At 44.7% G+C, this 23778-nt stretch overlaps 1 protein-coding gene across 1 annotated transcript in view; it reads right to left on the bottom strand.

Moving 5' to 3' along the window:
- Window positions 1–23778, bottom strand: part of LOC140721129 (NACHT, LRR and PYD domains-containing protein 3-like) — a 752838-nt gene that overhangs the window by 15926 nt on the left and 713134 nt on the right. The window contains exons 3-4 of the mRNA XM_073036004.1: window positions 7888–8062; window positions 2193–2303 (exon numbers count right to left, since the gene is read on the bottom strand). Coding sequence (XP_072892105.1) covers window positions 2193–2286 — 94 coding nt within the window. The 5' untranslated portion in view covers window positions 2287–2303; window positions 7888–8062. The remainder of the gene's footprint in view (window positions 1–2192; window positions 2304–7887; window positions 8063–23778) is intronic.

Consider the following 23778-nt stretch of genomic DNA (forward strand, 5'->3'; position numbering starts at 1 on the left):
AATCTACCTCTAATCCTAATTAAAAGGAATTATCTATCTGTACTCACAGATCTCTCTGTTTGATCACACTGCTCAGTGTCTCTAATGTTTACCTTGTGTATGGTACTCTGGTTTGTTCTCACAAAATGCAACATCTCACACTTCTCGTTCTTTTTGATCTTGTCCATACACCACCAACCTCTATGTACTCTTCAAGCTTGTTAATCCAGTTTACCACATTATCATCCAGATCCTTCATATAAATGGAAACAATGACGGACTCTGGACTAAATGCCTGCAGAGCACAACTAGTTACCGGCCTCCAGTCAAAGAGCCAACGATCTACATCTACACTCTGGCATCTCCATCAAATCCAATTAGTAGAATAGATAGATAGATAGATAGAGACTTTATTCATCCCCATGGGGAAATTCAACTTTTTTTCCAATGTCCCATACACTTGTTGTAGCAAAACTAATTACACACAATTTTTTAACTCAGTAAAAAATATGATATGCATCTAAATCACTATCTGAAAAAGCATTAATAATAGCTTTTAAAAAGTTCTTAAGTCCTGGCGGTTGAATTGTAAAGCCTAATGGCATTGGGGAGTATTGACCTCTTCATCCTGTCTGAGGAGCATTGCATCGATAGTAACCTGTCGCTGAAACTGCTTCTCTGTCTCTGGATGGTGCTATGTAGAGGATGTTCAGAGTTATCCATAATTGACCGTAGCCTACTCAGCGCCCTTCGTTCAGCTACCGATGTTAAACTCTCCAGTACTTTGCCCACGACAGAGCCCGCCTTCCTTACCAGCTTATTAAGACGTGAGGCGTCCCTCTTCTTAATGCTTCCTCCCCAACACGCCACCACAAAGAAGAGGGCGCTCTCCACAACTGACCTATAGAACATCTTCAGCATCTCACTACAGACATTGAATGACGCCAACCTTCTTAGGAAGTACATTCGACTCTGTGCCTTCCTGCACAAGGCATCTGTGTTGGCAGTCCAGTCAAGCTTCTCGTCTAACTGTACTCCCAGATACTTGTAGGTCTTAACCTGCTCCACACGTTCTCCATTAATGATCACTGGCTCCATATGGGGCCTAGATCTCCTAAAGTTTGCAGCAATTTAAATCTCCTAGATTGCAGCAACCCTCTGCCTGAAAATTTCTTCTTCTAGTCCTTTCGAAACATCTTCCTCAATACACTAAATTAGGGGTCACGCCCTTTATTATGCAACGGACCCACAACATTAACCAAGGGGTCTATGGACTCAAAGTTGGGAACCCTTGCGCGAAACCCATGTACTCTACACGGTCCGATTCCTATTAACAGGAGGGATTTACCAGGAAACAGACTGTAAAATGGCACATCAGCTTTAATGGAGACAAATGTGCACATTGGAAGGACAACTGGGCATAATAATTACACAGTGAATTATAGGGCACTGTGAGTGTGGTAGGACAGGGAAATCTGCTATATTTCCTTGACAGTGGTATCGCAGGCAGGTAGTGTGAAACCAGAGATTTTGGCACATTAGGCTTCATAAATCGAAGTATTGAGTAGAGGAGTTGGCATGATATGGGGAATTGCATAAGGAAATTGGTGAGGCCCAATTTAGAGCAGTGTGTGTTGTTCTGGTCACCTAGCGACAGGAATGTTAATAGTATGATTGAAAGAGTGCAGAGAAAAGTTACAGCGATATTGCCTGGATTTGAAGATTGAGTTAGAGGTTAAGGGCTAACTGGTTAGCAATTTAGTTTAGGGCGATATGGTAACATAGAGGTTAGCAGAACGCTTTACAACAGCAATGACCTGCATTCAAATCCCACTTTTGTCTAAGGAGTTTATACGTTTCTCTCTGTGACCACACGTATTGCCGGTTTGCTCCTGCATTACAAATATGTTTGTGCTAGTAGTTTAATTAGTCACTGGCGTACATTTGGTGGAGTGGACTTGTTGGGTCATGCCGTAAAAGAAGGCAAGAGGGAGAATTAAATTCTATGCCATATCCACTGGCTTCTGCTCATCTTTTTCCAGAGCTACATTTTCTAAAACGGTCCCACAGAGTACTAAAACATGCCTGCCCTTTGAAATATATGTTCACACATTATGTTGTGTTTTCATCAATTTCAGAATTAGTGTGAGTTCTTAAGTGATATTTGAGTGACTACTAAATGTTTAATTTGAAATGTTTTGCAATCTACTAACCTGTTCCATGTTCAATGCTTCCAGTGGGCTTCCCGTTTCTGGCATAAACTGGCCAAGGGAAGAAACGCAAAATTGCAGTCCAATTCGCTCCCATCTCAGTTACTTTGCTGCCTTCAAAGTGAAAATCCAGGTTAAACACATCACTAAAACTCGTAAAAATACTTAGACCATATCATCACAGGACATAGGAGCAGAATTAGGCCATTCAGCCCATCAGGGCTGCTCCGCCATTCCGCCATAGCTGATCCCGGATCCCACTCAACACCATACACCTGCCCTCGCCAGATCATTTGATGCCCTGACTGATCAAAAAACAATCAACTTCTGCTTTAGATATACCACGGACTTGATCTCGACCACAGTCTGTGAAAGAACAATTCACTGTTTTACTACACTTTCGTTGATAAAAAAAGAAAATTATCCTCACCTCTGTTCTAAACAGTTGCCCCCCAATTTTGAATCTGTGCCCAATAGGTCTCTATGCCCCCAACATAGGAAACACCCTCTCCACATCTACCCTATACAGTCCTTTCAACAATCGGTAAGTTTCAATGCGATCCCCCTGTATTATTCTACATTCCAGACAGTACAGGCTCAAAGCTGCCAAATGCTCCTCATTTGTTAAACACTTCATTCGGAATTATCCTCGTGACTCTCCTCTGAATTCTCTCCAATGACAGTGTCATGGTCTCATTTGTTAATGTCCTATTTTCTCCTAATTTTCGTTGATTGGGCCATGATTCCGACCGTTAATTTCCCATTTAAGGTCCTGTGCACCTCCATCATTGTGTGGTTTGGAGCCGCCACCAAGCAGGATAGAACCAGACTACAGCGCACAGTGAGGACTGCCGAGCGCATCATTGGAGCCTCCCTGCCCTCTATTGTGGACCTGTACTCTTCCAGGTTGAAGAAGAGGGCGGGGAACATCATAAAGGACTCCTCCCATCCTGCGCACGGACTGTTTGATCTGCTTCCATCTGGTAGGCGCTTCAGATCCCTCCAGACTAAGACTAATAGGCACTGGAGAAGTTTTTTCCCTATTGCGGTCACTTTGCTAAACAGTTAACTGCCGGTTAACTGTCGGCTAACTATTACTTGTATTGCACTACCTGTATGTATAATCTATATTTTCATTTATATTTATCATTATTATTGTTATGAGCAGAGAGACAACATCTGCCGGAAGTAAATTCCTTGTATGTGCATAGGTGCTTGGCGATTAAAGTCTGATTCTGATTTGCTCCTAATTCTCTTTAATGATGGCACACCTAGTTTCCAGCAAGACCTGCAGCGGAAGAACCTCGGTGTTACAACCACTAGCTGCCAGATTGTTGGTTTTGCCTGTGTGATAATTAACATTTCCCGGCCGCTTAGGACTGTGGGTTCTAAGTTTTGCTCCAGAATCGAGGATTACCTGTGAAACTCAGTCTCTTCGTGTCTGGATCAGTTTTCTAAGTTCGACTTCAGTTCCAATATTTACCTGTGAAAGCCAGCCTCTCCATGTCAAGATAAGTCTTCCAGGTTTTACTTCAGCACCGAAGTTTTCCTGCGTTACTCCGCCTCTCATTGCTAAGAAGGGTTTTGTCTGCCGCTTCCCTTTCTACGCTCCGAGTCAAGATAAATTCTATCTTCTGCCTTCCTGCTGTCCCTCCTATTTGTGCTCACGTCCCCATCCTAACTAAATCTCCGTGCCTGTGTCCTGCACTTGAGTTCGCCTCATTCATTGCAACAGACAGTACATCCGTTCTTAGACATGGGGCCCGAAACTGTTGAAAATGCTCCTAGTGCAGCCAGACTTGTGTCTTAGAAAGTTTCAGCATGATCTCCCTGTTGCTATATTCTATTCCCTTGGAAACAAACGGCAACAATGCATTTGCCTTCTTTAACACAGTCTCATCTTGTGAATTAAGCTTGTCACGGTGGCCACTGGGAGAGTCCATAGAATACTCCGAGACCGATGGTTCCCTTCCTGTTTCTAACCATTACCCATACCGAATCTGTCGAGCGTCCCTCCATGATGTCCTCTGTTTCTGCAGCTGGGATACCATCTCTGATCATTAATCACACTTGCCTGCCTGTCAGTTTCCTCCAAATGCATTATGAAACCAATAGACCTTGCAGCATTTAACAGCCAGTCCTGCCCTTGTCACAGACAATTCTCTGTAATGGCCACAACGTTGTAATTCTATCTTCTGATTTTCTTTCTAAGTTGCTCTTGTTCTTAGTCCTGAAGTAAGCATAGATGACTGCATGATGCTTTGTTCACAGCCTATCATTCCACTGTACTCATGTCCTATGAGGTGGCATGGCATGGCAGCAGCGGCCTTTCAGACCTGGTGTTACTTTAATTAAATATTCTAATTTAAGATTGATACACTATTTTCGATTAGGGCACATGGATAACAGAGCGGCTATCTATCATCACCAGATACAGAGATTGCCCAAAAGCAAACCTTCACAACGATCTGCTGGTTGAGTTACTCGACCTCTGCTTGCTGAGGGGAACGGGCCTACATTCCTTGGACTCGCCTGATGCTGGTAGCCGGAGATGGAGATGATGAAAGCGATGTGCGAGGAAGCAGAAGCGAGGCAGGTGTCCATGCCAGGCTAAAAGCTCTCCCGTCCATTCTGCTCTCTAATGTCCACTCCCTGGACAATAAATTGGACAACATCCGACTCCAACGAAATATGCGGAAGGAGTACAGAGTATGTTCTGCGTACGTTTTTACGGAGACATGGCTCACTGACGTAATTTCGGACGCTGCCATTCAGCTAGACGGGCTCCCCTTGTTTTGAGCAGACAGGGATGCAGTTCTCTCCGGTAAGACTTGCGGTTGTGGTGTGTGTATTTACATGAACGCAGAATGGTGTAAGAACTCTGTGCTTGTTTCCAGACACTGCTCATCGCAAGTGGAGTTTGTGGCTGTTAGATGCAGACCATTTTATTTGCCACGGGAATTAACCTCCGTTTGTATATTCGGTGTATAAATTTCCCCCCAGTGCTAATGCTAAGGAGGCGCTCTGTGAACTGTACGGGGCTATTTGCGAAATGCAGAACGCACACCCTAATGGACTGTTTATTGTCGCCGGTGTTTTTAACCTTAAGTCAGTGCTCCCCAAATTCCATCAGTATGTGCACCTTGCAACGAGGGGGGAAATCGTGTTGGACCTGGTCTACACAAACATCCCCGAAGCGTACCGGGCTGAGCCATTCCCCCACCTTGGTTACTCAGACCACATCTCTGTTATGCTAATCCCAGCATACAGACCGCTCATCAGGCGCTCCAGATCTGTTCAGAAGCAGGTGAAAACCTGGCCAGCAGGAGCCATCTCTGCTCTTCAAGACTCCTTTGAGAACACCGTCTGGCACATGTTCAGGGAAGCTGCAACCGATGGCAACTCTACCAACTTAGAGGAGTACACAGCATCAGTGACCAGCTACATCAGCAAGTGCATTGATGTTGTTACTCTGTTCAAGATCATCACTATACGCGCTAACCAGAAGCCACTGATGACCGCGGAGGTGCGTGCGCTGCTGAGGTCTCGCGACTCCGACTTTAGAGCAGGCGACAAGGCAGCCCTAACAACAAGGGCCAAACTGTCCCGAGCCATCAGAGGGGCAAAGCGTGCACATGCTCAGCTAATCCACAGCCACTTCCAGGACAGCATGTCGCATGCGGCGCATGTGGAAGGGCATCCAGGACATCACCAATTACAGGACAACATCACCCGACTGTGCATTTGAAGCCTCCCTCCCAGATGCGTGAATAACTTCTACGCCCGTTTTGAGGCGGAAATGACTTGGCGGCGAGGGAGTCCACCCCTCCTACAAATGACCAGGTGCTGTGTCTCACCGTGGCCGATGTGAGATGAACCCTGTGCAAGTTCAACCCACGGAAGGCTGCTGGACCAGACAACATCCCTGGTAGAGTGCTCAGAGGATGTACAGACCAGCTAGCAGATGTTCTCACTGACATCTTCAACATCTCCCTGAGCAGCGCCACCGTTCCAACATGCTTCAAAGTCGCCACCATCGTCCCCGTGCCGAAGAAGTCTTCAGTGTCCTGCCTAAATAACTACTGTCCCATTGCACTTACATCCATCAACATGAAGTGTTTTGAGAGGCTCGTCATGAGGCATATCAAGACCCCTGCTGTCCCCCTTACTGGACCCCATGCAGTTTGCATACCGTCCCAACCGCTCAACAGATGACGCCATTGTCATCACCCTCCACCTGGCCCTAACCCACCCAGACAAAAGAAACACACATGTTCCGATGCTGTTCATAGACTTCAGTTCAGCATTCAACACAAACATCCCTCATAATGTTTGCTTCTGAGGGAAAAGCTGAGCCTCCTGGGCCCTGACTGGGAGACTCCCGTCAGTCCGTGTCGGGAGCAGCATCTCCAACACCATCACACCATCACACATTGAACGACGATATATTCGAGGGCAAGAGCATATCTGGGCTGAGAAGGGCCAGATGGACTTCAACTCAAGTAAGTGTAAAGTGGTTCATTTCGTTAGGTCAAATTTAAAGACAAGGTATAATATTAATGGCAAGACACTTAGCAGTCTGGAGGATGAATGAGACCTTGGGGCCTATGTCCACTCGAAGCTGCTGCGTAGGTTGACAGTGTTGTTAAGAAGGCGTATGGTATGTTGGCCTTCATTAACCGTGGATTGAGTTCAAGAGCCGTGAGTTCATGTTACAGTTATATAAGACCTTGGTTAGACACCATTGAATACAGTGTTCAGTTCTGATCACCTCATTCCAGGAAAGATGTGGATACTATAGAGATAGTGCAGAGGAGATTTACAAGGATGTTGCCTGGATTGGAGAGCATGCCCTATGAGAATATGTTAACTGAACTTGGCCTTTTCTCCTTGGGGCGACGGAGGATGAGATGTGAGCTGATAGAGGTGTACAAGATGGTGAGAGGCATTGATTGTATGAATAGCCAGAGGACTTTTCCCAGGGCTGAAATGGCTAACATAAGGGGGCATAGTTTTAAGGTTTTTGGAACTGGGTAGGGGATGTCAGAGGTAAGTTTTTCACAAAGACACTGGTGGGTGCATGGAATGCACTGCCTGCGAAGATTGCGGAGGTGGATACAATAGGGTCTTTTATGACACTCTTAAGTAGGTCCATTGAGCTTAGAAAAAGAGGGGACTCTGCGGTAGGGAAATCCTTGGCAGCTTCTAGAGCAGGTTACATGGTCGGCGAAATATTATGGGCCTATGATGTGCTTCAGATTTTCTATGTTCTATATCACTGCACCTTGCAAAGGCCAGAGGAATCCATGACATGTTGCTATAGTTTATGTTAATTCCATATTTCTGCAATCACTACAGCACGAAACAGTTGGAGCATCTTATAAATGGAGAACATTGTCAAAACAGTGTGAAACGATTATGATGCTACATAGCCAAACAAGAAAACACGTGAACTGAGTGAAAGCTACTTCAGAAACTGCAAGAGCTTAAAATGAGCAAAAATTGAGGGAATGGGAGTAATTTTAAAGAGCTGGGATACTGAGAGCACATCACCAGACCTGGAGTGATTGCAACTGGGTCCGACAGTGGCACAAATGATACTTCAAGGCACATTCAGTCTCAGTCGAACTATTTTCTACCTTACTTTGTGCAGGTACCTAATGTCTAAGGGACCAGTGTTTGAGTAAATGAGACTCACCAAACTTTCTCCTGACTGAATAAATGGAAACTCCGTTCCTGAAGGGCTCTCGCCAGTTCGTGCTCCCATTCCTCGGGCTGGTTCACTTGTTGCTGTTGCCTCGTCTTCAGTTGTAGTTTGCTTCCAGTCGTGGCCTTTTCTTCCAATAAATATCTCAACTCAGGTCGAACTTCAACTAAAGAGATAATTAAGCACGTTATCAATATAAAGGACAACAAATCATTTCTGCTCAATGTTCTTAAGAAAAAAAAATCTCTGAAATTAAAACGTTGAAGACAACAACATATTCCTGTTTTCTCCTGTAATCCTGAAACTACTTGACAATCACGAACATTTTGATTTCTGCTTTAAATAAAGACCAATAGCAGCCTCCACAACCCCCTGCGGCAATAAATTCCACAGATCAGCCAACCTTTGACTGAAGCAATTCTTCTCATATTAGTTTTAAAGGGAAGCGTCTTTATTCTGAGACGGTGCTCTTAGATCCCAGACTTTCCTTCGAGTGGAAATATCCTCATGTACACAGCATCTAGGCTCCTCAGCAATCGGTAGATTTACCACCACATCCCCAACCCTCCCTCTGAACTCCATTGAGCACTGCCCCTGAGCCATCAATTGCTGGTCATAAAGAAATCCAACTATTCATAGAAACATAGAACATAGAAAACCTACAGCACAATACTGGCAGTTCGGCCCACAATGCCGTGCCGTACATGAACTTCCTTTAAAAATTGCTTAGTGTTACCCATAGCCCTCTATTTTTCTAATCTCTGTGTACCTATTCAGGAGTCTCTTTAAAGACCTGATCGTATCCGCTTCCAACACCATCGCCCGAAGCACATTCCACGCACTCACCACTCTCTGCATAAAAAACATCCCTAACATCTCCTCTGTACCTACCTGTGTTAGCCATTTCAGCCCTGGGAACAAGCCTCTAACTATCCACATGATCAATGCCTCTCATCATCTTATGCACCTCTATCAGGTCACCTCTCATCCTTCGCCGCTCCAAGGAGTGAAGACCGGGTTCACTCAACTTATTCTCATAAGGATGTTCCCTAATGCCGGCAACATCTTTGTAAATCTCCTCTGCACCCTTTCTATAGTTTCCACATCCTTCCTGCAGTGAGATGACCAGAACTGACCATAGTACGCCAAGTGTGGACTGATCAGGGTAGCTGTAACATAACCTCCCGGCTCTCATACTCAATCCCACAGTTGATAAAGGCCAATGCACCATGTGCCTTCTTAACCTCAGAGTCAACCTGCGCAGTAGCTTTGAGTGTCCTATGGACTCGGACCCCACGATCTCTCTGATCCCCCAAACTGCCAAGGGTCTTACCGTTATTACTATAATTTTCCATCGTATTTGACCTACCAAAATTAACCACCTCACACTTATATAGGTTGAACTCTAGCTGTTACTTCTTAGCCCAATTTTGCATCCTATCAATGTCTCGTTGTAACCTTTGTTAGCCTTCCACACTGTCCATAACACCCGCAACCTTTGTGTCATCAGCAAGTTTACTAACGCATCACTCCACTTCTCATCCAGTTCATTTATAAAAAATCACGTAGAGCAGTGGTCCCAGAACAAGCCACATGAGGCGCCAACTTCTATGCAGAATATAACCTGTCTACAACCACTCTTTGCCTTCTATGGGCAAGCCAGTTCTGTATCCACAAAGCAATGTCCCCTTGGATCCTATGCCACCTGACTTTCGCAATAAGCTTTATATGGGGTACCTTGTCAAATATCTTACTGAAATCCATATACACTACATCTACCACTCTTCCTTCATCAATCTGTTTGGTGACATCCTCAAAAAATTCAATCTGGCTCATATTATGCCTCTACAAATGTTCATAAATCCTGCCTCTCAGGATCTTTTCCGTCAAATTTCCAACCACTGATTAAAGTCTGATTCTGATTCTTATTCTGATTCTGAAGCAAGAAACACTGATCTATAATCCCCTGGGCTATCTCTATACCGTTTCCTGAATAAAGGAACAACATCTGCAACACTCCAATCCTCCGGAAACTCTCTTGTCCCCATTGATGATGCAAAGGCTCAGCAATCTCCTCCCTCTCCTCCCATGGTAGACTGGCGTACATCTCGTCCGGTCCCAGAGACTTTTCCAACTTGATGCTTACTAACACCTCCAGCACATCCTCTTTCTTAATGTCTGCATGCTAAAGCTTTACAATCCGCTGTAGGCCATCCCTACGATCGCCAAGATCCTTTTTCATAGTGAATGCTGAAGCAAAGTATTCATTAATTACCTCTCCTATCTTCTCCGATTCCATTCAGGTTTTTCTAGGGTCACAATTGATTGGTCCTATTCTCTCACGTTTTGTCATCTTTCTCTTGACATACCAGTAGAATGCCTTGAGGTTTTCCTTAATCCTGCTCGACAAGGTCATCACATAGCCCCTTCTGGCTCTCCCAATTTCATTCTTAAGCTCCATCCTGCTAGACTTATAACCTTCTAGATCTCTATGATTTCCTAGTTTTTTTTTTTTAACCTTTTGTAAGCTTTTATTTTCTTCTTGACTAGATTATTAACTGTTTCTGTACACCACGGTTCCTGTACCCTACTATACTTTCCCTGTTTCATTGGAAAGTACATATGCCGTACGCCACATACATATTCTGTGCAAATTTGCCGCGTTCTGCCGTACATTTCCCTGAGAATATCTGTTCCCAATTTATGTTTCCAATTTCCGTATTTCCATATTTCTATTGGTTCTTGTGGTTTCCATATTTCCCCTTACGTCAGTTAAACGCTTTCCTACTTTGTCTGTTACTATCCCTGTCCAATGCTATGGTAAATTGTGATCACTATCTCCAAAACGCTCTCCCACTGAGAGGCCTGACACCTGACCAGCTTCATTTCCAAATACCAGATCAGGTTCTGCCCCTCCTCTTGTAGGCTTATCTGCATATTCTGTCAGGAAATTTTCCTGAACACAGCTAACAAACTCCACCCCATCTAAGCCCTTGCTCTAGGGAGAATCAAATCAATATGTGGGAAGTTAAAATCTCCCACCATAACAACCCTGTTTTTATTACACGTATCCAGAATCTGTCTCCATATCTGCTCCTCGATATCCCTGTTACTATTAGGTGATCTATAAAAGCCCACTGTAGAGTTATTGGCCCCTTCCTGTTTCTACCTTCCACCCACAGAGACTCTGTAGACAATCCCTCCATGATTTCCTCCTTTTCTGCATCTGTGACAGTATCTCTGATCAGCTGTGCCACAACTCCACCTCTTTTGCCTCCTTCCCTGTCCTCTCTGAATCAGCTAATGACTGGCACGCTCAATAACCATTCCTACACCTGAGCCATCCAAGTCTCTGTAGTGGCCACAACATCATAGCTCCGTGTGCTGACTCACGCTCTAAGCTCATCCGCTTTGTTCATGATGCTTCCTGCATTGGAACAGACACATCTCAACCATCGGTCTGAGCCTATCCCTTCTCTTATCACCTGCCTGTCCTCCCTCTCGCACTGTCTACAAGCTTTCTCTATTTGAGAGCCAACCGCCCCTTCCTCCGTCTCTTCATTTCGGTTCCCACCCTCTTCGCCAAGGATATTGGTCCCACTGACAGTCAAATGCAACCCGTCCCTTTTGTACAAGTCACACCTGTCCCAAAAGAGGTCCCAATGATCCAGAATTCTGAATCCCTGCTCCCTGCTCAAATTACTCAGCCACGCATTTATCCTCCATCGTCAATAGGTCGCATCTGGAAATTCCAGTTAGCCAACAATTTCCCTCTACGCCGCTCTGACATAGTGGGAAATCATGTACTCGGCAGGTTACAGCAGTAGTTTGCGTTTGTCGGATGACTTTAAGAGATCACCACATCTTGCACTGGATGACCAGGACGTCTAAGTGTCTTGTCGTACTCTTAACGCTCCATAAACGCCTGCTGGCCTGCCTTCTTGACCATTGGACCGTTAATCGGTCTCCTGCACTCAATCTGCCAGGGCCAGACTTCACACGTTGGGATAGACCGATCCCCTACCTCACCGAGAGTCAAAGACCCATCGGCTACGCTCACCTGGTTTGGCCCGTCTGCCGAGATGATTTACCGGAGTGTAGCCGCTGGACGTGTTACAGTTACTTCGAGCCACGGGTGAGACATGAGCACCAGGTGGGGACCAAAGGTGGATGCTGCCCTGAAAAAGGATACGGCAGCACCTCCCCCCCCCCCCCCCATCAGAGGTGCTACCCCTCCTTAAACACCCCCACTCTATTCCTATGCTGACTGTCACGTGGCACAGGCAGTAATCCGGAGATTACTACCTTTGACGTCCTGCTTTTCCCTTCCTAACTCACTGTAGTCTGCTTTCAGGACTTCCTCCTTTTCCCTACCTACGTCTTTGGTACCAATATTTATCGCTACTTCTGTCTGTTCTCCCTCCCACTGCAGGATATCTTGGACGCGATCAGAAACATCCCGGACCCTGGCGCCTGGGAGGCAAACTACCTTCCGAGTTTCTTTCCTGCGTCCACAGAATCGCCTTTCAGACCCCCTAACTTTAGAGTTCCTTTCCTTCCCTTTCAGAGCCATAGGGCCAGACTCTGTGCAAGAGGCGTGGCCACTGTTGCTTCCCAAGGTAGGCCATTCCCCCAACAGTACTCAAAAATGAGTACTTATTGTCAAGTGGACAGCCATAGGGGTACTTTCTAGTATCTGACTTTTGCCCTTCGTTCCCCACTTATCTGTCTCCCGAGGTCCCGGTGTGACAACTTGCCTAGAGCTCCTCTCTGTCACCTCCGCAACTCCAGTTCCCTAACCCGGTCTCTAAGGAGCTGCAGCTCGACGCACCTGGGTCAGATGTGGCCATCCCGGAGGCTGGGAATCTCCTGAACATCCCATATCTGACACGCAGCACAGACCAACTGGACTCAGAAACAAACTACCTCTTCCTATTTTTCACAGGGAAATTTCCTCGCCTCGACCCTTTATCGCCTAAGCCATTGAGCTAAAGCCCTCCTACACTTTCTCCCTCTACTCAGTGTCCGCTCTATAAAGCTGTCTTCATTTTAAACTCCTTCAGCTGTTCTTACTTGCTGACGTCCACGCGCCTGTGCAGGCGTGCTTCGATCAAATCTGAGATTATTGTTGTGAACCTTGTTAGCAACAACTGTACTGAACGCATTCTCAGGAATATCAGGCAAAATCGTCCTAGGATAAATTACAGGGAAAAGCCATGGTTTCATTACTGTTCTACTATCACAAAATGAGCCATTTCCATTTCCAGGGTAAAACAGTTCTATTTGAGGACATTTAAACCATTCCGGGGTGAATCTAAAAAAAAAAAACTGCAGTTACCAGAATCGCTCCGCAGGTAAGGAACAACATTGGGGAGAAGAAAGAAGGTAACGATTCAGGTTTACAACCTTTCGTCAGTATGGCTAGAAACATTTTCAGTTTTTAGTGCAGATTTTCAGCATCTTGTATTTCTGTTGGACTTCCACTGCCTGAGAGACAGCTGAGACTGAGGGGGAATTTCCAAACGCGGTTTGAACACTGAACCCCCGGCTCCAATTCTACTGCTGTAAACATTTAATGACCACCTCAAACTTGATGACTCGTTCTCTCTTCAGATTAGCAGTCATTGCTTCCAAACGAACTCCAGAAACAACCATCTGATCCCACAGAATTACTCGCTCAACAGCTCATAAGCCTAAGCAGCTTGAACACCAGATCCTTTTCACCTGAGTCAAAATCTCTGATATCCCAGGACCCAACCTCTCAGGGTCACACAGCTGAACCTGTCACCTACCGACCCCAGATTCCTCGCATATCGTCCCCACATCGCACAGTGAGTGGTGTAATCAGGGATTTCCCACAACCAATGTCCAGCTGCCCCACACTTCTGATTCATTGTGGAAGGAGGAACATCCAGCTCCATCTGTAGATTTGACCTGGTCAAGTCCCAAGTATGCTCGGAGTCTACATCCCAGGATAATAGTCCAAGCACCAATTTTCCCAGGACTCGCTCAATACCTTGAAAACCCAGGTAGCTTCCATCCTAGGTCCATCTTACCTGGGTCAAAAACTGTGGAAACTCAGGACCCTACCTCACTGAATTACACAGCAGAACCTGCCACTTCCCGACACCAGAGTTCTCGCACGTCGTTTCCACATCTCACAGTGACTGATCTAATCAGGGATTTCACCGACAACCAATGTACAGCGGCCCGAGACTTCTGATTCATTGTGGAAGGAGGAACATCCAGCTCCATCTGCAGAATTACTGACCTGGTCAAATGCCAAATATTGACGATTCCATATTCCCAGGACTCCTTAATATGCTGCAGTTTTATTGGCCATTCAGAGTTCAAAAACTAACACTCCTGCATCAACCTATGGTTGATCCTCTGTCTGGGCCAGATATTGGGCAGGAAAACCTGAGTGTGGGTCACCAGCAGGCTAGGGTACATTTCACATTGTCTCCAGCAGTTAAAGAGTACGCATTTTATCATTATCTTATTGTTAAATAAGATCTTGCCCAGCACAATTGACCGTCACCTTTCCTGTAGCCTAAGAGGACTAAAATGCTTTTAATATAAAATTGAATTAAAGTGCTGGAAACTCATTACATCAGATCGGATGTATGTAAAGAGAAACTGTGGAAGGCCCAGTATCAGAAAGTGTTGAGAAGGGCATGGGACTGCAGACGGACAATGTTGGGGGGATGGGGTTTAAACACAGTTTGTAGGGGGATGGGAAGCGGAGTGCCCGAACAGTTAGCGGAGAAGTTGAGGAGGCAGATGTTGGAAAGACCTCAGGCAAATTTAAGAATCAAATGCTTGAGCAAGGTGTGAATGGAAACCTAAGCTGCTTATATTTCAATGCAAAAGGTATCACAGGGAAGTTCAGATAATAGTGGTGAAGATGAAGTTTCCTGGTTACAAACAGAGACAATGTGTAGTGAGGAGAGGCTGTTGATAGGGCAAAATTGTAATCAATGGGATTAGTTGCTACGTAAAAGTTGGGCAAAATCGAAAAAGGTGAACAGTGGAGAGATGGGTTTATATTTGAATACGGGCAGTATATTGAACAAGAATGACGGACTTACAGCACATCCGCACTTTGGCAGGTATTATGATGTAGGCGTCACTGAATCCCGGCTGAAAGAAGATTATAGCTGGGAGCTTAATGTCCTATGATACAGTTTGTTTCGAAAGGACAGGCAGGAAGGCACAGAGGGGTCGGAGTTGTTCGTTGGTAAAAAAAAGATATAAATCATAGAAAGTGGTGTCATAGGCCCGGAAGGTGTTGAATCATTGTGAATAGAGCTAAGGAACCGCAAGAGAAAAACACCTTAATGGGAATTACCTACAAGACCCCCAGACAGTTGTCAGGATGTGCTGTACAAATTATAATGGGAGATAGAAACTGCATGCCAAAAGGGTAATGTTACAATCCTCATGGTCACTTCAATATGCAGGTAGATTGGGGAAAATCAGGTTAGATTCCAGAAGGGGGAATTTCGAGAGCGGCACCAAAAGGGCTTTTTTTAAAATTACAGCTCGTGTTTGAACCCATTGGGGGATTAGCTATCTTGGATTGGTTGTTGTGCACTGAACGAGGATTGATGAGATTCCTTAAGGTAAAATAACCTTCAGGGGCAAGTGATCATATTGTGATCGACATCACCTTGGAAGCTGAGATGGAGAAGCCGAAGTCAGATGTATCAGTGTTACAGTGGATTAAAGTGCATTACAGAGGCATGAGACAGGAATTGGGCAGAATGGATTGGAAAAGAACAATGGCAGGGATGACGACACAGCAGCAAAGGCTGGAATTCCTAGAAAAGTCCTGCTGTTGTTCCATTATCTGCATATTGATTCGAAACGTTATCGTAGATAGCAAAAAAAAAGCTGAAGATAGAGAACTGGAGAGCATTTAAAAAACAACAGAAGGCAACTGAATAAGCAATAAGGAGCGAAAAGCTAAAATATGAAGGTAAAATAGCTAATAATGTAAAAGATGTAACCAAAAGAATTTTCAAATGCCTGAAGAGTGAAATAGAGGTTAGAGTTGATATCGAGCCGCTGAAAAGTGATACTGGAGAAGTTGTAAAGTGGGGGGGGGGGGTGGGGCGGGGATATCAAATAGTGGATGAAATATCTAAATATTTTGTGTCAGTCTTTACCAGTAGTCTGTCACATTCGAGTGTTTGGTGTAGAAGTACACGTACAGGCCATTACTCAGGAGAAAGAACTTGGTGCGCTGAAAGATCTGAATGTAGGTAAGTTACCTGAACCAGTTGACCTACACCCAGGATTCTAAAAAAGGTAGCCAAAGATATTGTGGAGACATTAGTTGTGATCCATCAATAAGCGAAAACTGGAAGCTCCATACATCAGAATAATTGGATCTTTTATGTATTCATTGATCAACACATTTCCCCTGATGAGGTGAATTGAGTTTTTGTGTGTTTAGAGATTCTCATTTCTTTGATAACAGAGAGCCGCCGGGTGAAAAATTGATCGCCTTATTCTGCCTCAGGATTCTGTCTGTAACAGAAAGCACGATACTGTGCCACGTTCAGATGAATTTCTTGATCGCGATTACTATGTATAGATTGTAGCATTGTGCATCTCTTTAGGGCCAGCTGCTGTTGTGGTGGCATCAGCAATGGACTTCGATGCAGATAGTCCTGAATTCAAACCCAGCCGGGTCCCAAGCTGGGCAGCAGCAGTATCAGCGTGGAAGAAAGGAGTAGCAATCTACTTCCGTATCAGCCATGAAAACCCTATGGACTCCATAGTCCATGAGGTCACGAAGAGTCGGACTCGACTTAACGACTGAACGACAAGAACAAGCATCCCTTTAAGATTTCCCCAATTTTTTTATCAAGAGTATTTGGTCCACAATCTGTCAGCTGTATCCTGCTGTAGGAAACAGATCAACTGGCAATAAACGGGCCCAGATCTCATTATTGATAATACACGAGATGTGGGTGAGTTCGATGACTGAATCGGAAATAATCTCAGTGGTCATTTTATTGGTCGTTAATGCTGATCAGCAAATCATGCGGCAGTAGCTCAGGCACTGTAATAAAAACATGCAGAAATAGTCAAGAGATTCGGATATTGGTCAAAATAAACATCAGATGGGGGACAAAATGTGACCTCAGTCACTGTGACTGTGATATGATTGTTTTTTTGAGTATCTCAGAATCTGCAGATTTCCTGGGATTGTCGCACACAAGTCTCAGTTCACAGAGATTGTTGCAAATAAAAAAAGACCCAGTGAGTTGCAGAGCTGTGGGTGAAAACGTCTTGTTAATGAGAGATGAGAGGAGAATTTGAATCTGACAGGAAGACGACAGTAACTCTAATAATCTCGCTCCAACAGCAGCGTGCAAAAATGCATCAGTGAAGCTGTAACATGTCTTGCATTGAAGAGGATGGGTTACGGCAGCAGAAGAAAATGGACATGCACGCAGTTGATACAGGATGTACTTAATAAAGTGCCCACTGAATGAAGATTTTGAAGTTTTTATCAACAGCCATGGGATGTATTTTTGTTTTTAGAGTGTCGCACCAGACAGTCAGCCATTCTTATCTGGCGTGTTGTGTCAGGATTGGTCTCCTTTCGGATTAACCAGGTGACGATATGAACGTTCCTGACTCGACCCTTTTTCTTTACGAGGCTGAGCGGCTAGCTCAACGCTCAACTCAATTCGAACTATGGAGCCATCGCTCCGGAGTACGGCATTGATGTCATTGCGCCACCAGCTGGCTTATGGGATTTACTGCAAGAAGTTAAATATCATTGACAGATGCACACCGTCCTACCTGAAAAACACACACGCACACTTAAAAAAAATAGATATTCATAAAAACAGTTTTAAAAACCATTTTGAACAGGTGAAACAGGTGCTATGACAAACAATGGGAGAACTCACTCTAAACAATGTTCAGTTAATAACACCCATATAAACCTGGGCCTCTCACTATTCAACATGCAACTCCACGCCCTGTTCGCCGCAGCTGGAACGAAAGACACAAAACTACTTCTGTCCATGCCTATTAGACTCCCCTTTTGTAACGCTATATCTTTTAAACCAAACAACTTCCAGCTCTGTACTACACCCATCCCCCTGCCTGTTCACCCATCACCTTCCGCCCCTCGCCTCCCCCCAACTTCTAATTCTGACTTCTCAGCTTTCTTCACCAGCCCTGATGAAGGATCTCGGCCAGAAAGGACCACTATGCATTGTCCCATCGAAGCTGCCTGGCTTAGAGAGTTCATCCAGCATTCTGTGTGTTTCAAGCAAATGTTTCTATTGTCCGCTTCGATTCTGGTATATTGTTGTACTTCGGTGCACGGTGACAAATATTACATACATCCCGACAATTCGATCTGCTCTAGTGAGCAACAGCAACCTGCATCCCGGTTCAGTTCGGTTGTTGTCATCGCAGGAATTTATTGTTTACTTTGGGAGCAGTTTATTGTCAGACTGTAAACCCAGAGAGGGCTCAGGACAAAGACCACTGTTGGTTTATTAAACAGAGGCAGCAGAAGGAAGGGCACTGTGCACTCTGGTTAAAGGTTACAGGTTTGAAATAATCGTTCCTTTTGAACACTGGACATCCCTTGTGCCAGATTTAACTGTTCCTCCACCCTAGAGCTGCATTGATCTCAGAATCCGACCGTTTATTAACCAGCCTTCAGTATTTGTCCACAGTAAGTCCATTACAATCATGAATATGAAGATATTTCACCTTCAGATTAGTGTTCACTTACTGGAAATAAATAACCTGATCAATCCGATAAAATTATGACTAATGGTTCTGTTTGCTTTTCTCCCATTGGTGTGTTTCCTCGCTATCACATTTACTTTACAAATACATGAGCTACTTCCCCTTACTGAGAGATGGAAATCCCTTTAACATTAAATTCACAGAATATGCTTTGTCAGCCAGAGGATGCTGATGGGAGGTTTAATAACATTCAGATCCCACATTAACTGTGACCAACGCAGATCTCTTTGTGATCTTAGAGCCTCAATACTTCCTCTCACCTCTAACATCTTACTCACTTGCTGATCAAGGACCTGCAGGATTACAACATTTATCAAAAGACTCTGCTTCTCATGAACTTGGCCATTTTATTGTGTACACCTCGACTCCAGCTGGTTAATGCAGACCAGCCAATCATGTGGCAGCAGCACTGTTAGTATTTTTTTTTAAAGAATGAAGGTCAAGAGCTTTAGACAAAGATGGCTGTAGGTTTATTAAGCAAAGACAGCAGAAGTAAGGGCACTATTCATGCTGGTGAAATAACCGTTCCTTTTGAACATTGGACATTCCCTTTTAACTGTGCCTCCTCTGCCTGGAGCTGCACTGATCACAGAGTCGGACCGCTTGTAAAGCAATCTTCAGCATTTCTCCCCATTGGGATCATTGTAATGGGCAAGGCAGCAACACTGTCACAATTACAATCTGGATATAACCACGTCATTAAGTGTACAGCAAGATAAGACTATGTTTCCCCTTCAGATTATTGTTCACTTTCTGAAAATAAACCTTATCAATCAGATAGAATTATGACTGTTGGGTATGCTTTCTTTTCTCCCGTTGGTACATTTATTTTACAAATACCTGAGTTGATTCTCTTTACCGTGTGATGAAAACACCTTTAACATTAAATTCACTGGATGAGTTTTTTTTCAGCCATAGCTTGCATATGGGAGATTTTTTTTAAAAAATCACATCCCGCATTCACTGTGTCGAACGCAGATCCATCTGTGATCTCGGCGCCTCAATACTACATCTCACCTGTAACATCTCACTCACTTGTTTGTCAAGGACCATTACATGGCAGGATTACAAAATTAATTAAAAAACTGCTTCTCCTGAACGTGGCCATTTTATTGGGTACGCCTCTACGCCAGCTGGATAATGAATAACAGCCAATCACTTGGCCGCAGCTCTGTAAGTTTTTTTTATAAGTATGAAGTTCAAGAGCTTTTCGTTATTATTCAAATCAAAATGCAGAAATGGGGATAACTGCGATCTCAGTGACATTTACCGTGGAACGATTGTTGGTGCCAGACGGAGCAGCTTTAATGTCTCAAAAACTGTTGAAATCCAGAGATTTTCATGCACAGCAGTATCAGTTTACAGAGAATGGGGCAGAAAATACGGCATCCAGTGTGCGGCAGTTCTGATGACAACAACGCCTGGTTAATGAGTGAGATCAGAGGAGAATGGACAGTCTAGTTGAATCTGACAGGAACTCAAATAACTACGCATTACAGTGGGGTGAAGAAGAGAAACACTGAACATGTAACATGCCAACCATTGACGTGGACGGGATACAACAGCAGAAGACCATGAACATGCAGTCAGTGGCCACATGAGTAGGTACATGAGGTTCACAATAAAGTGGCCACTGAATGTCGATTTAGATATTTTTAATAGCAGTCAGTGAGATTTATTTCAGGACTTATTATTTCAAATATCACTACCAGATGTACCCAGACTTTGAATAAAACACACAAAGAAAAGAAACACAGACACACGCGCACACACAGACAAACAGAAACACACATGCACGCATACACACAAACACACACACACATGCACACAAACACATACGCACACACACAAATGCAAACACACATGCAAGCACACACACAAACACACACACAAGCACAAGCACACACACAAGCACACAGACACACACACAAGTACAAACACACACAAACACACACGCGCACACACAAACACAAGCACCCACACACAAATACACACACACAAGCACAAACACACACGCACACACAAACACATGTAACGCTTACGCGATCAGCTGGTGTATGTCTAGGGGAAAATTCGACCACCCGCCAAACCGTGCCTCCCGTATATGTGGATGCTGTGAAATGGACACTAATACAATCTCGCACACACAATATCAGTCCTCAGTCACTCGGATGATATGACGAGTGCTCTTGGAGCAGCACACATCAAACTCGCCAAGAGAAAAAGCATCTTCCATCTTCAACATCTTCTCCATTTCGTTTTCAATCTTTTTATTGATTTTTTAAATAAAGAATATACAAATCAGAGGAGAAGTTTAGCAAACAGATAATACAAAAGACATATAAACAGGAATTTAAAAAAAAACAGGAAGTGTATTTTATCAAAATCAAATAGGTAAAATGTTACGCTGTTATATATACAATGGTTAAAAAATCAACTCCTCATAGCAATCATAAAAAAAGATTGGAAATTTTATTTGATAAAGGGGGAAAACCCACTAACTAACCTAAAAGAAGAAGAAAAAAGAAAAAGAATGATTGGGCAGTCCAATTGAGGATAAAATTAGAAGAAAGAGAAATAGAGAGAAAAAAAAATCCTTCCAGTCATCTTCGAAACTCCACGGATATGGTTTTCCCCAAAAGAGAATAAAGAAACATTTTAAAAAAAAAATAAGTTAAATCATGTGAAAATATTGAATAAAGGGTCGCCAAACTTGTTCAAAATTAAAGGATGTCTCAAATGTCTGGCTTCTAATTTTCTCCAAGCTTAGACATGACATAATGGAGGCGAACCAATAGAAAACAGTAGGCGGATTATATTCTTTCCAGTAGAACAAGATAGCTCTCCTAGCCAGTAAAGTTGAAAAGGCTATCACATGTTGAGCGGAAACAGACGCTTTACTTGCTTCGTCTGGAATAACCCCAAAAATTGCTGTAAGTGAATTGGCTTGCACATCCATATCTATAACTCTAGATAATATTCCAAACACATCCCTCCAAAAATTGTTTAAGTTACACATGACCAGAACATATGAGTTAGAGTAGTCACTTCCACGTTACATCTGTCACAAATAGGGCTTATATTAGGAAAAATATGAGCCAATTTATCTTAGGACATATGGGCCCTGTGTACTATCTTAAACTGAATTAACGTATGGCATGCGCAGATAAATGAATTATTGACTAGATAATAAATTTTACTAGATAAATCTAAGTTTTTAGATGGTCAGTTAAAGGCTGGGATGGTCAGAAGATAGATTTTAAAAATTCGTCGACCAGATAGAACATAAACTTTAAATCCTTATGAAATTAATAAGATATTTATGGAATTCTATTCAGCATCTTCTCCACCAGCCTGCGTTTGCACGCCGGCCGCACAAGAGAGTCCCCAAAGTTAAAGGCCTCAGCGGTCAGCTTTCCTCTGTTTTCCAATCCTTTTCCCTTAGTGGGTCTCACAGGGGCACTAGACAATACTGTCACCGGGAACAAATGCGCAAGCGGCGTCCCTCTCTTAAATGTGATTTCTCTCTCCGTAGTGTTCCTGACACTCACGGCTATCCACTTCGCATGTAACACTGCTGGCCTCTGCACTTCGGGCCTCACTAGCACCCCCGCCAGAAATTGTGTTTGCCCCCTCAAGATCTTCCGGGGCGTCTACTCACTGGGCTTCACCTGCCGGCGCTCCAGGGAATCTGGGAATCCCCATCACTAGTGCCACCTCCTCTGGCCATATCACCTTAGGCCTCGCCTGCGTACACCGCACCATCCCTTGTTTGCACTCAGGATCCAGCCCTTGGGGGTTACCCACTTCTTCGAACACCGCTCGAAACACTGGGTGTACCAAAAGGGTCTCCAAGAAATTCTCCCCCGCCTTCTCCTTACAGGCTCCCAGGAGCCGTCGCACAAGAGGGGAGTTAGTTCCCACCAGAAGGGCAGCGCCACCTGTTTCCACCGGGTCCAGACAAACCAACACCAACGTCTCAATAGCTTCAGACACTCCCACATCACTCTTCGAGAACTCCAATCTCACTGACGGATACCCATCGTATTGGTAAACACCCTCACTTACACTCTCCAGTGCGTCAAATGGAGTTACTAGGCAAGTGCTTTAGATATTTATTGTAGAACGACCGGTACAATAAGGTAACCTGCGATCCTGTGTCAAGGATGGCTTTTGCATAAACTCATCTATCCTTAGGCATGCGCTGAAACGAGGTCCCACCAGCCAAGCCGGAATAAAGGCTTGGGCTTTCGGTGGTCCCCTGGCTGATTTCTGGGAACGTGTTCCTCCAGAGACTCCAGTCCGTTCCCTCACTGAGTCTCTCCTAAGTTTCCCGACAAATCTCCCTTCTTAGTCGCCCGAGGTTTTGCCCTCCGCTGGGCGCCTTGTATCTCACAATCCCTCCGAAAGTGTCCCTCTTCCCCACAGCTGTCGTATACCCCTGACGTTCCGAACGCTCCCTCCAAAGCTTCTAAATACTCCGCAGGTGAAGCTGAGGGCATTTAGGCTTTCAACTCCCAAATGACGACGGCCCCTCAAATTTCCTATCAATAGCTGTCTTTTTTCCTCATCCAAGCCTGGCCACGCCTCTAATAACAGGTACGTGTTTTTGAACCAGGTATCGTAGCCAACCTCCCCGTCCGGGTTAAGCTTGGTTCCTGAGAAAACCCCAGCTTCGGCCGTGGCCTCTTGGCCGCTGCCACCAAGGAATTAAGGGCGGCTGCCTGCTTGGAGGCCTCCCTTCTAGCTGGGGAGGGCGGGGGGGGCGGGACCTGGCCAAGCCTTCCCGCTCTGACTCCCCCTTAATGGTTACTAGCACCACCCCTTTGGCCACCTCTACCTCCTTTTCCGGTGTGTGGATTCCTTCGGGGCCCCATGGCCCCGCCTCCCCCGGGACGCTGACCGTCACAGGCAGTTCCAACGTCATGACGTCAACAATCGTACGAACCAACACCCAGCTAGCCTCCACCTCTTTACCACAACTTCGAGAAACCAGTTCTACCTGCCCATACCTTTGACCAAAATCAACCCCCGCACCAACTCACCTTCCGAAATGCGGAAAACCACCCCGCTTAACAGATACGCATAATT

The sequence above is a fragment of the Hemitrygon akajei genome, unplaced genomic scaffold (assembly GCF_048418815.1).
Source record: "Hemitrygon akajei unplaced genomic scaffold, sHemAka1.3 Scf000050, whole genome shotgun sequence".
In the NCBI taxonomy this organism is placed as follows: domain Eukaryota; kingdom Metazoa; phylum Chordata; class Chondrichthyes; order Myliobatiformes; family Dasyatidae; genus Hemitrygon; species Hemitrygon akajei.